The sequence below is a fragment of the Sander lucioperca genome, chromosome 12 (genome assembly GCF_008315115.2).
Source record: "Sander lucioperca isolate FBNREF2018 chromosome 12, SLUC_FBN_1.2, whole genome shotgun sequence".
Classification (NCBI taxonomy): domain Eukaryota; kingdom Metazoa; phylum Chordata; class Actinopteri; order Perciformes; family Percidae; genus Sander; species Sander lucioperca.
The window spans coordinates 4,245,355-4,257,797 of NC_050184.1; the positions used below are offsets into that span (position 1 = coordinate 4,245,355).

General features: G+C 39.1%; 1 protein-coding gene across 1 annotated transcript; it reads right to left on the minus strand.

The window, feature by feature from the left end:
- Positions 1-6,781: 6,781 nt before the first annotated feature.
- LOC116059278 lies at positions 6,782-9,199 on the minus strand. The gene is made up of 4 exons (XM_031312249.2): positions 8,968-9,199; positions 8,580-8,605; positions 8,342-8,356; positions 6,782-7,521 (listed from the first exon to the last, which is right to left on the minus strand). Exons 1-4 carry the CDS (start codon positions 9,135-9,137, stop codon positions 7,067-7,069), a joined length of 666 nt encoding a protein of 221 aa, XP_031168109.1. The 5' UTR covers positions 9,138-9,199; the 3' UTR covers positions 6,782-7,066.
- Between the last annotated feature and the right edge of the window lie 3,244 nt (positions 9,200-12,443).

Below are 12,443 nucleotides of genomic sequence, written 5' to 3' on the forward strand. Positions count from 1 at the left end.
GTTAGGCTTAGGGTTAAAGGTCCAATATGTAATATATTTACTGTAATAAATCCAAAAATGACCCCAACATGTCATCAGATATTAAGGAAACATGCTAAGTTGAAATACTATCTTTTCTGACATCATTGCTAATGCCAGTATTTTCTCCTTTTGAAATTTCCGTTCCGTGAGGGAATTTCTGTTTGTGTTTTGGCCTGTGTGTTGGTATCAACTGCCCAGTTTGACAGCCAGGCAGGGTTGCCAGATATACCTGTAAAAACATTAACCCAGCACGCTACAGCTGTAACGTTAGTACAGCCATGAAAGCAGCACACAAACGAACAGGATCAACGGAGATAGATTCTACATGACATTAAAAAAAACGGCATGTTTCTAACAGTTGCGTGACCAGAGACGTAACAAAACCCGGGTAAATATTGGAGATGTATTTGAAAGATAGAGACAGCTTAGAGCCCAAAAGGACGCAGATTTGGCTAAATTACTCCTGAACAGGTAAGCATTAGCTTCAGGCTAATTTATCACAGCTACAAGGGACGGGCATTTTATGTAATTTAAACATTAGTGTACTCACATTGAATTATATAGCTAGAGTACCCAAGTCGGTTACTCGCAAAAACAATTGAGACACAGCCAGTAAAGTGATCCCGACTGGTCCTGGCTAACGCCGCCATGCTAACCCTGCTAACTGCTAACGTTACTGCAGGACCAGGCAAGCAATCCATGGCTGTTTACAATGGTGAGTTATTTTAAGCCAAGAGAGGGAGGCTGTGAATCGGGAGGAGAGGACCGTGAGTTTGCAGTGTGTTTAGCAATTGTTGCCGTAATTCTAAGCCAATAAAGTGTGTTCAGTCGGGTGGAATAGGACGGCAAGGTAGTGGTATTTTTAGTGGTTCCTGTCGTAATTCTAAGCCGAGGAAGTGGGCCTGTCTGGCGTGTGGACAGGACTGCGGGATTGTCAGGTTTTTAACGGTTCCTACTGTAATTCTAAGCCGAAAAAGTGTGCCTGTCAGTTGGGTACAGAGCTCCGGCTTTATGACTGTCAATATAGCCAGCATCTAACATTAGCTACTCCGCTGTCTAACATTGTTGAATGCTGCGGTCTCAGCCTGGCAACCAACATGAACTTAGAGTCTGGGGAGGAGAGGGCGAGAGGACGACTCTCTCCAATGTTTTGAATTTGTACTGCAGTAACTATTTTAAACACTAGCTGTCAGTATTACATATTGGACCTTTAAGGTTAGGGTTAGGTGCCTTGAAGTCGACGGTCGCAGCACTGCCTTGAAGTCGACGTTGGGGGCTTAAAACACCATCAAGCAAAATGTACTAGATAGATGATAAGGTAACTGTCAACTGATTTCATGCTGTGAATGTGAAATATTAACTTTAGCCCCATAATGTTAGCAGTACTTTGTTAACATCATTTTGCTAGCCTTAGATTGGTTTCTTGTGAGCATGAAATACTTTTGCATGTGCACCAGAAAGTTTCTCGTGCGCAAGAAAAAAAAAAGTCATGTCATGTCCCATTTGGGGCTCCATATAAAATTGGAAAACTCTATGAAAAATCTATTTGCCACTAAATGTACTATGTAAAAATATACTTTGAATGTATATAATCAAAATAATGATATTATTAAAATAATGGTAAAACAACATATTTTTGGCAACATTTTAGTGTTTTTTTATATACTGTATATTTTGATCCTTTACTCATACTCAAGTACTGCTCACTGTATGTTGCCACTTCTTCTGAATGTATTTGCACCAACTGTGCTTGAAAAGATGTATGTTTTCATTGAAGATGTTCTTTATTAAAGACACATATTTTTACCAGCATGGTAGTGATTTTTCATACAGTAAACTCATTTCATTTTCTCTTTGAATTACAATTACGCTAAACCTCCTGAAATTCTATTCTTGAGTATAAGTACATGTTTTTATTTCACTTTCATGAAGTACATTTGCTTTTAATGTTTGTGTCTATTGAATAAATGCATCTGCATTAACCTATTCACTTCTTACAATATTACAGTATATCCATTCAACAGGTAAAATACATTCCCATCAGCCTCAGCTGTACTTTATGTTTAGTGAAAATTAGCAAATGCTTGCATGCTAATACACATACTACTACTACTGCAAATACAGGCTTATTGTAAAAGCTACAATTTCCCTGAAGTAGGTTTTTACTATCACCTACTGTAACTGTCGGTCCTGTAGAAATAACCTTATAAAACACCCTGTAATAAAACCATTAAAAAAAAAGTTTGAGGTCAACAGTTACTGTACAACTTTCTTTTTTTTTTTTCCGTTTGCAAAACGAGTGGTTGCAACTGAAGCCACATGTGCAAAACTCTAACTACAGTCTGCATTACCAACAGTCACCTGAGCTAAACAGTTTACATCACCTGCAAAACTCATTCCAAGCAACACAACTCACACATGTCTCAAAACAGGCTCAGTGCAGCCAAACACTATGAACAGTCCTCATCTAGATAACACACACTGTCACTCAGAACGCTCTGAGAGTAAAAACACTAGCATAAAACACCAATACAGAAATTACAAACTTTACAGTTTGAATAATTTGAGTGACTTCACACTGCTAAATAGTTTCTTTAAAGAAGAGTGAAATTCTTTGACATGAATTTATTTTATTTTATAACATAACCAATTTTAAGGTAAACAAGAAGGGATGAAAATGAGCAGTTTGCTTCTGATGTATATTTTTATTTTGTCTGTAGTCATTTAGATAAAATACAGTTTTTTTTTCGATTGCTAAACGACAGTGGGCACAACTGGAGTCACGTGCAAAACTCTAACTACAGTCTGCATAGCAGCAGTTCATGTGGCCCAAACTCTAGTTCATTTTTCATTGCTTGAACACAGTTTTCAAAACTCTACACACTTTTCCCATGACTTTAACCACAACGTGCACAACACTGTGGATCTACAGCACTTTGTTCAAATGCTAACACACTGCTGTCAAAACTGTTAACCACGCATTCAAAACAGAATAGATTTTAGTCTAGTGCCTATCAAACACTGCTGATTGCAATTTTAGCTGAAAGCCTAAGCAGATGTCTTGTTTTAGACTAGTTAGTGAACATATATGGTATTTATACAGAGAAAGCTCAGAAAGCTTTTTTTTGTGTACAAACACCAAGTAAGAAGGAAACAATTATACACTGTACCATTTGAGAATAACAGGTAAAAGAGCAAAGATACCAACATGTCCAGGTAAGATGTCTGAGGTTATATACACAGCTTTAAAAAAAAATGAAAAACACTATATCTTTACAATAGTAAAACTGCATTCATTCTGTTTTTCAGAAAGTAATGGAGGTGAAAGCAATGGAAACACCACATTCATTTGTATTTAGAGATGATGCAGACATCCAACGTGATGAAGAAAACTTGCCACGTGATGCTGGAGAGAGGCAGGATTAGTCACACTATTCTTTGTTACTGTTACATATGTACCTTTAGTTTTTTTCCCAGTAATTCCATAAATTACTAGAGACAAAATACTATATCAAAGAAAACTGCTGATTTTCATTCCTTCTTGTTTACCTTACGTAAAAATTGGTATATTATACAATCTATATCTTTTCCTTAAATAAACTATTGAGTATTGTCAAGTCACTGAAATTGTTCAAACTGTAAATGAGAAAGTTTGTAATTTCTGTATTGGTGTTTGCTGCTAGTGTTTTTACTCTGAGTGTGTTCTGAGTGACAGTGTGTGTTATCTCAGTGAGGGTTGTGCATAGTGTTTGGCTGGACTGAGCCTGTTTTGAGACGTGTGTTAAGAGTTGTGTTGCTTTGAATGAGTTTTGCAGGTGATGTGAAGTGTTTAGCTCAGGTAACTGTTGGTAATGCAGACTGTGGTTTGAGTTTTGCACATGTGGCTTCAGTTGTGCCCACTGTCGTTTAGCAATCGAAAAAAACTGTAATAGGAACAAAAATTACAAACTAAAGGTACGTAATAGTAACAAAGAATAGTGTTACTAATCCTGCCTCTCTTAAGCGTCATGCGACCAGTTTTCATCAACACCACAGTGGATGTCCTCTCTTGCCATGCACCTGCATTATCTATAAATACAAATAGATGTGCTGTTTCCATTGCTTGCACCTCCATTACTTTCTGAAAAATAATAAGTATGCAGTTTTACTAAACTGTAGTAACGGAAGTGTTTTTCACGTTTTATAGCTGTGTATGTAACGTCAGACATCTTACCTGGACATATTGGTATCTTTGCTCTTTTATCTGTTCACTGTTTCTCTCGAACAGTACAATGCATAACTGTTTCATTCTTATTTTAGTTTCTTTATTTATAAAAAAAAAAAAAGAAGTCTTTTTGAGCTTTCCTTATATATATACAGTATACTGTATAAATATATGTATATGTTCACTAACTAGTCTAAAACAAGACACCTGCTTACGTAGTCTTTCAGCTGAAACTGCAATCAGCAGTGTTTGAAATGCCCAGGGCTGAAATCCATTCTGTTCTGAATGCGTGGTTAACAGTTTTGACAGCAGTGTGTTAGCATTTGAACAACGTGCTGTAGATCCACAGTCTTGTGCAGGTTGTGGTTAAAGTGATGGGATGAGTGTGTAGCGTTTTGAAAACTGTGTCAGGCAATGAAAAACAAAGTAGAGTTTGGTCAACATGAACTGCTGCTGTGCAGACTGTAGTTAGAGTTTTGCACATGTTACTCCAGTTGTGCCCACTGTCGTCTAGCAATCGAAAAGAAAAACTGTAATGAATTACTTTGTTTTCAGTGTCATGATGATGCAGAGAGCAAATCCCAAAGGTCGGCCAAGTGTGTGTGTGTGTGTGTGTGTGTGTGTGTGTGTGTGTGTGTGTGTGTGTGTGTGTGTGTGTGTGTGTGTGTGTGCAGGAAATATGTTACCATCAAACACCCTCCTCTTTCTCTTCAGAAAACTATTTAAGAGATTATTACAAATACAAGTCTGATTAGAAATTAGCATTTTGAAACAAAAATCCTTGAGGATTTAAGAAATGTCACATGCAAGGTTAAGCTGTTATGTTTAGCATTGCATGTCCTTCTCACATGCCAAGTTGTTGGCAGCAAATGGAACAATCGAGGCAATGCTGCCATCTGATAAGGTAAGATCATCCTTATTATTCCTGAGGAGCAATTTGTTGCAAAGCCAGCATTAGAACAACCATCACAGCAAAGCTGCCGATCATAACAACTGTTTTTCTTCCAGTGAGATGACTCTTTTTACAAGCAATAGACAAAGATCGAAGGCAGCAATATCTTTTATGTTTATCACAGTATAATCTGATAAATGTAGGGTTAGATATTAAATTTATGCCCAATGCCAGGGGTAATCTACCTCCAAAACTTGATAACTTTATCATATTCCCAAAAAGTGAAATATGGTCCCTTTCTGTCCAGCTGGGACACACTTGTTGCTGTTTGTTAGACATAAAATCGCTATAGTGATGGAAAATCACATGTTTTTTTGGCTTACTTACTGTAGGTGACATTTTAGAAACTTACCAGCTAAATTGATAATTTAAAGCATTTTGAAACACAACTCCTTGATGGTTTAAGAAATGTCACATGCAAGGTTAAGCTGTTATGTTTAGCATTACATGTCCTTCTCACATGCCAAGTCGTTGGCAGCAAATGGAACAATCGAGGCAATGCTGGCATCAGATAATGTAAGATCATCTTTATTATTCCTGAGGGGCAATTTGTTGCAAAGCCAGCATTAGAACAACCATCACAGCAAAGCTGCCGATCATAACAACCAGTGAGATGACTCTTTTTATAAGCAATAGACAAAGATCGAAGGCAGCAATATCTTTTATGTTTATCACAGTATAATCTGATAAATGTAGGGTTAGATATTAAGTGTATGTCCAAAGCCAGGGGTAATCTACCTCCAAAACTTGATAACTTTATCATATTTCCAAACAGTGAAAACCGCTCCCTTTATGTCCAGGTGGGACACACTTGTTGTTGCCATTTGTGGCTAATGAAAATAATGAAGTCAGCTATAGTGTTGGAAAAACACATGGTTTAGGCTTACTTACTGTAGGCGACATTTTTAGAAATTAAACAGCTAAACTGACAATTTAAAGCATTTTGAAACAAAAGCTAAACTGACCATTTAAAGCATTTTGAAACAAAAATCCTTGAGGATTTAAGAAATGTTACACGGAAGGCTAAGCTTTTATGTTTAGCATTCCAATGCCAACGCAGGAAACGGAACAATCGAGGCAATGCTGGCTTCTGATAATGTAAGATCATCTTTATTATTCCTGGTTTGTTGAAAAGCCAGCAGTAATACAATCATCACACAAATAATTCACACAAATTACATAATGGTATAGCAGCAGGGACAAATCAGTTCTTAAATATATTGGTCCTGCATCTTTGCTCCAGGTGGAAGCAACCTGAACTCACTTAACAAAAGGTGACTAAGATTGGCCTTCTTTATGACTTTGTGATATTAAACATTCTCATAAAGATGGTGGCAATGTTAAAAATTCTGATAAAAGTGTGCACAATACCAGTATTATCTTCAAAGGTTATCATCAATAATTGTCCTCAGATACACCGTTGAACAACCTGAACAGCAGGAAGAGTCAGGGGATGGAGGCTTCTTCCTAAAGTCAATTATCATTTTGTTTTAAATATGATTATGTTAAAGAAGATAAATGTTTGGAGCAATTCATCCACCTGTTGCACCATGGTCAGTTTCATCTTCACTCAGCAGGGACACAGTAATGACAATAGTACAATCATCTTTTTTCTGCACTTTATTTTCAGTATGACCAAGAATGCTACATTTTATACTATGTGCATTCTATGTTATTTAAAAGCAGCAGACACGGAAAACCACTTCATGATGTTCAAATTTTACATCTGCAGTGACATTAATACAGGATATAAGAGAGATATCTCGGTGGAGATTGGAACCAGTTTCATTTATAATGCTACACATTTCAAGTGCTTTCATCGTTTCATTGTTGTCATAGAAGACATAACACATACTCACAAAGAGCTGTGTTTGGTAAAAAGCCACAGTCTACCATAATTTAATTTCAAACCCAGTGCCAAACAGAGAAACGCCCATAGTACGACCAAAGGAGAATCCTGTTCCCAGCACTTTTGCCTCTATACCTGACGGACCGATGCTGCCACCGGTGTCTATTGCCAGACCGAGTGTGGCTTTCACTGGACCAACGGAGACCGAAGCACTGGCCAGTTCTGCCTTGGCTATGGCTCTGACACCTACTGCCCTAGAGATTTCAGCCCCTGCGCTGGCGTTGGGCCCTTTGGCCTCTGCATCAAAAAAGCTCCATTCAGCACGAACATGGCCAACTCCTGCACCAGCATACACTCCAGTTTCCTCCTCAGATTCATCTTCAAATTGCCCGGCACCAGCATAGGTACCAGCAGCAAAAGCTTTACCGGGCCGGTCAATGATGTCAGTCATCATCTGATTCCCGCCTGTACCAATCGCTAGATCTCCTTTCACTACTGCATGGGTTACAAACAAAGAGACGCTACAGTTAAAGGTGCCGTAGGTAGGATTGTGAAGATCCAGGACTTCGCCAAAACATTTTAACATCGACAACTTCTCAGTCCCTCTCCCCTTTCCGCTAAAGCCCAAAACGGTCTCCTAAGCCCCTCCCCCCACAAGGGAGAATGAATGTGTGTGCCTGAGCAGTGATTGACACGCAGTTGGATAGCCCCCTGGCCCTGATTGGTGCATCTGAACAGGGAGCTGTGGATTTTTGCAAATCGCACTACAGGCTGTAGGTGGTGCCAGAGGAGCCAGATATTTTTTTTTAATTACCTGCTTCATGTAGTTCTACTGGAATATAGGGTCAGTTTCAGCAAATATGACAGAAAGTAAGTTTTATAAGGCTTACCTTTAATCTCAAAGAAGATATTTGAAAAAATAGATAACGTGAGAATAACATTGTAAAAATTATTTCAAAACTAACATTTTCCAAAAAGATATCCGCAGAGACCTTGTGATAGTGTTATTTATAATGTGTTGGGTTGATCAAGCCTGACTGTTTCAATGGTTTAAAACCTTTTAATAACTGATGTGTCAGACAGTGTTTTCTTCTTGGTGAAACAGGTGAATATAAGGGACATCTAAGCTCATATTTCAATATGTTAACACAAATAAATACCACTTTAATTTGTTTTTATAATAAAAAAAATCTCTAAATTTGGACAGTACCAAATTTGGCTTTTTCTCAAAATGTCGTTTCATACTCAACAGCCCACTAGACTCAAAGTTCAATTTGACTGACAAAAAAACAACCCAAAATGTTTCTTTACTTACTCTTATCAGCACGCTCTGAAAAAAAAGCAAAGGCGAAAATTAGTTGGATGCTTATTCAGGCAAATTCAGTTCTTTCTTTTGGAATCATAACGTCACATGAAACATGTCAAACAACAACAACAGAGTGATGGACTCTGCACATATACAAGGTTTATATAGCATCAAGATAAGTCCTCAATAAACCATATTTCTATTAATAGAAAGTATGCACTGTTGTACACGGTTGGTGTTTGCCTACCAGACATCTTCAGGAAGAGTAGTTCACTGGGAAAGAAAAAGAGGAAATGTCAGCAGCAGATTACAGCTAGATGATCTTACTGCCTCAATAAGATCTGCAGCAACTTATACTTTATATCATATATTACATTTCTTCACATTACATTACACATTGCATTCAAAATGGTATTTGTTGAGTAATAGTAAATTAATTAATGGACTAATTGGAATAGATAATGATGTTAGTAAAGATGCAGATAACATTTCATTATTCTGTACTGAATATAAACAGTCATTAAAAATATAAATTATGACACAAACTGCACTATTTAGTGCAAAATATTAATAATACCATGAAGCATGCATACATTGTTGTTTGCATAACAAACTTTACATGATTGATTAGTTACCTGAACAAGGTTGTTGATAGAAGCTGATGTATGCTGCGTACTCTCAGCTTGACTGCTGGAGGCATATATTCCCCACTGCAACAGATACTGAAAGTCTGAAGTTCACCTTCGGAACAGCTCAGAGTAAAAGGGCACAGAAAGGGAGGGGGTGGTGGGGAGATTTCCTCCATTTTTATAAAAAACACACAAAAGTAATTAAAAGCTGCAAGCAGCGATAGACGGGCCTTCGCTTCTTCCCGCGTGTCTGGATCAGAAATGCTGTACCAAGTATAGGGGGTGGGGCAAACCATGACCAATGAAAAATGAACTCTCGCTGAGCACAACGATGCGTCACACAAGTGTCTTGGTCAAACGGTTCATTAGTTATGAAAGGGGGCGTGGCTACAGTTTAGAGGGCGGCACTAGACATGTATTTTGTTGCTCGATATGTGTAGACTGGATGATGTTTGTCACATAAAGGTCTTTTCAGACGGGGAGTGATAGTCGCTCCTCGTAATTCATTTTCAATGAGAGGCGAGCGGGCAGGTAGGGGGGGTGCGGGTGGAACGACAAGCGGGCGCAACCCTGTGAATCTGTCGCGTTTGTACTCGTCACTCGCACACACCCACCCGCTGCAAGAGTTAAATTGTCTTGAGCGTTTCCCTACGCGTGCGATGCGCCGTGCAAATCAATGAACAGGTAGTCTATATCTCTATCCAAGTTCCACTTCTGGGATTGTTCAGGTGCCACCGGAAATTCTGCCGGATGTCTTTCATTTCGGCCGGATGTCCGTTACCTTCCTCTTTCTTTGTGTTGGCGTTCTAAACTCCAGTGGATTTATGATGACTATGGTTAACTGCTCCTTAGATCTCTGCAGGATAAAGCCAGACAGCTAGCTAGACAAACGTAGAATGGAAAACTAAGAATGTCTATCCATCCATCGTCATTGGGATCGGGTCGTGGAGGCAGCAGCTCCAGCAGGGAACCCCAAACTTCCCTTTCCCGAGCCACATTAACCAGCTCTGACTGGGGGATCCCGAGGCGTTCCTTACGATCTCTCCACATAGTCCTGGGTCTTCCCCGAGGCCTCCTCCCAGCTGGACGTGCCTAGAACACCTCCTTAAGGAGGCGCCCAGGGGGCATCCTTACCAGATGCCCAAACCACCTCAAGCGGCTCTACTCCGAGTTCCATATGGATGGCTGAGCTTCTCACCCTATCTCTAAGGGAGACGCCAGCCACCCTCCTGAGGAAACCCATTTCGGCCACTTGTACCCTGGATCTCATGACCCAGCCTTCATGACCATAGGCGAGAGTAGGAAATTGACAGGTCTAAGACTGTATCGGAAAATTATTAAAAGCATCAAATTATCCTCAAATGTTTAGCATTCAGTGTTTAATTCTGAATTAAACATTTGCCTCCAAATGACTGTATCAATCTAGACCTGTACTGTTTGAACCAGATCACATTGTTTTGTTTTTGTTTTTAGTTTGTTTATTTGATTGCAAAATTGATGCCCACAATAAACGAACAGTTTGCATTTCCAGATTGAATGAACGAATTTAATTTCATGTGGGGTTTTTAATATATTCATTCAGTCATTCATTACCAAGCTGCAGTCAAGCACTGACATATTTTTTTATTTTGTCTGACAATGTCTTGATCATATAATAATGACTTTACCTGCAGCTCAGCAGCTTGGTAATGACTGCTGCTCAACTGGCTTGGTATTTATGAGCCGCAATTAAGTTTCATACTTAAATATGATTTTTTTTTTTTAAAAGGAAGGCTAAATAAGAACAACTTTTTGGTGAATTCTGCTGTATTAAACCACAGTGTTCATCCAGAGCAAAATGGGCCATCTTGATGGTCAAACACTCACAGTTTATTAATCTGTTTGCACCTATTTTTACATCAATTTTTATTTACTACCAATTACCTTTGGGTGTCTTCATGCCATTGAACATTGTCTTTGTGATGATAGAAAACCAAAATCTTTGGGATTTGGCCTTTGGTTTAATAATATATGAATAACATCCTGGGCTGTGGGAGTTTATAATTATCATTTTACAGACAATCATCCATCAAGATGAACTTATAAATAAAAATCATCACTCAAAAACACTCAATGAATTTTTTTTTTTCAGTTGTCACTGTTCCCTTGCGAGATAATTTAGAGCTGGTGTTTGTGTTGTTGGTTCTTACCTTAAAATCCATTTGACTGCTGGTAAGTTAGTGTGAAGCTGTGGTGTCTGTTGAGGGGGAACAGATTTGATCAAAAACACTAAAAAGTTTTCACAGGTCACAAAATTGGTCCAATTTTCACGAAACTTGGCACAGATGATCATCAGACCATGCTTCACAAAAGTTATTCCATTGCGCATTGATATTCGAAAGTGTTTGCCCGTCACAGTCAATCGAAATCGACGGCGAAGCCGCCAAACAGGAAGTGAACTCATATCTCGGGGAGGCTTTCACCTATCAAAACCAATCTCAACCTCAATCCCAATTAGGAGGAGGCTCAAGAAATTTGGTGACTTTTGACCACTAAGGGGGCACTATAATCACAGGAAGTAGGCTTATATCTCAGCAACGCTTTCACGTATCGATACCAAACTTGGTACATGGACTTGGGACCCCATCCTGAGGACGCACAATAAATTTGGAGTCTTTTGACCATTAGGGGGGTGCTATAATCAAAGGAACTAGGCTCATATCTCAGCAATACTTTTACGTATAGAAACCAAACTTATTATATGGACTTGGGACCCCATTCTGAGGACACACAATACATTTGGTGACCTTCGACCACTAAGGGGGCGCTAGAGTTACAGGAAATGAGCTCATACCTCAGCAATGCTTTCACGTATCGAAACCAAACTAAGTACATGGACTTGGGACCGCATCCTGAAGACGCATAATCAATTTGGAGTCTTTTGACCACTAGGTGGGGGCTATAATCACAGGAAGTAGGATCATATCTCACCAACGCTTTCATGTATTGAAACCGAACGTTGTACATGGACTCAAGACCCAATCCCGAGGACGTAAAATAAATTTGGTGACCTTTGACCACTATGGGGGTGCTATAATCACAGGAAATAGGCTCATATCTCAGCAACGCTTACATGTATCGAAATCAAACTTGGTACAGGGACTTGGCACTTGATTGTGAGAACGCAAAAGGACATTGCAGTAATTTGGCCTCTAGGGGTACTGTAACAAAGTAAATGAGCTGACATCACAGCCATTCTTTATCCAATTGCCATCAAAGTTGCTGTGAGTGCTTGCTTATGCCATGGCAACGCCATTCCTGCTAATGTACTGCTTGGCCCCCTCATTGCTGCTTGCAGCTATATTTTAGACTTGGGTTTGGACTTTAGACTTATTGTCACCAAGAGGAAATTCTTTTTCACAACACTGTTCGTTATGGACCGCACGCTTACAAGGAAAAAGGAAGTTTTTCCTCGCCACTGTCGCACTAAATGCTTGCTCTTG

Coding starts and splice junctions, on each gene's coding strand:
- LOC116059278 (XM_031312249.2), bottom strand. CDS start 9,137: ATGGAGGAAATCTCCCCACCACCCCCTCCCTTTCTGTGCCCTTTTACT. Junction 8,606..8,967: donor CTATCAACAACCTTGTTCAG/GTAACTAATCAA, acceptor TTTCTTTCCCAG/TGAACTACTCTTCCTGAAGA.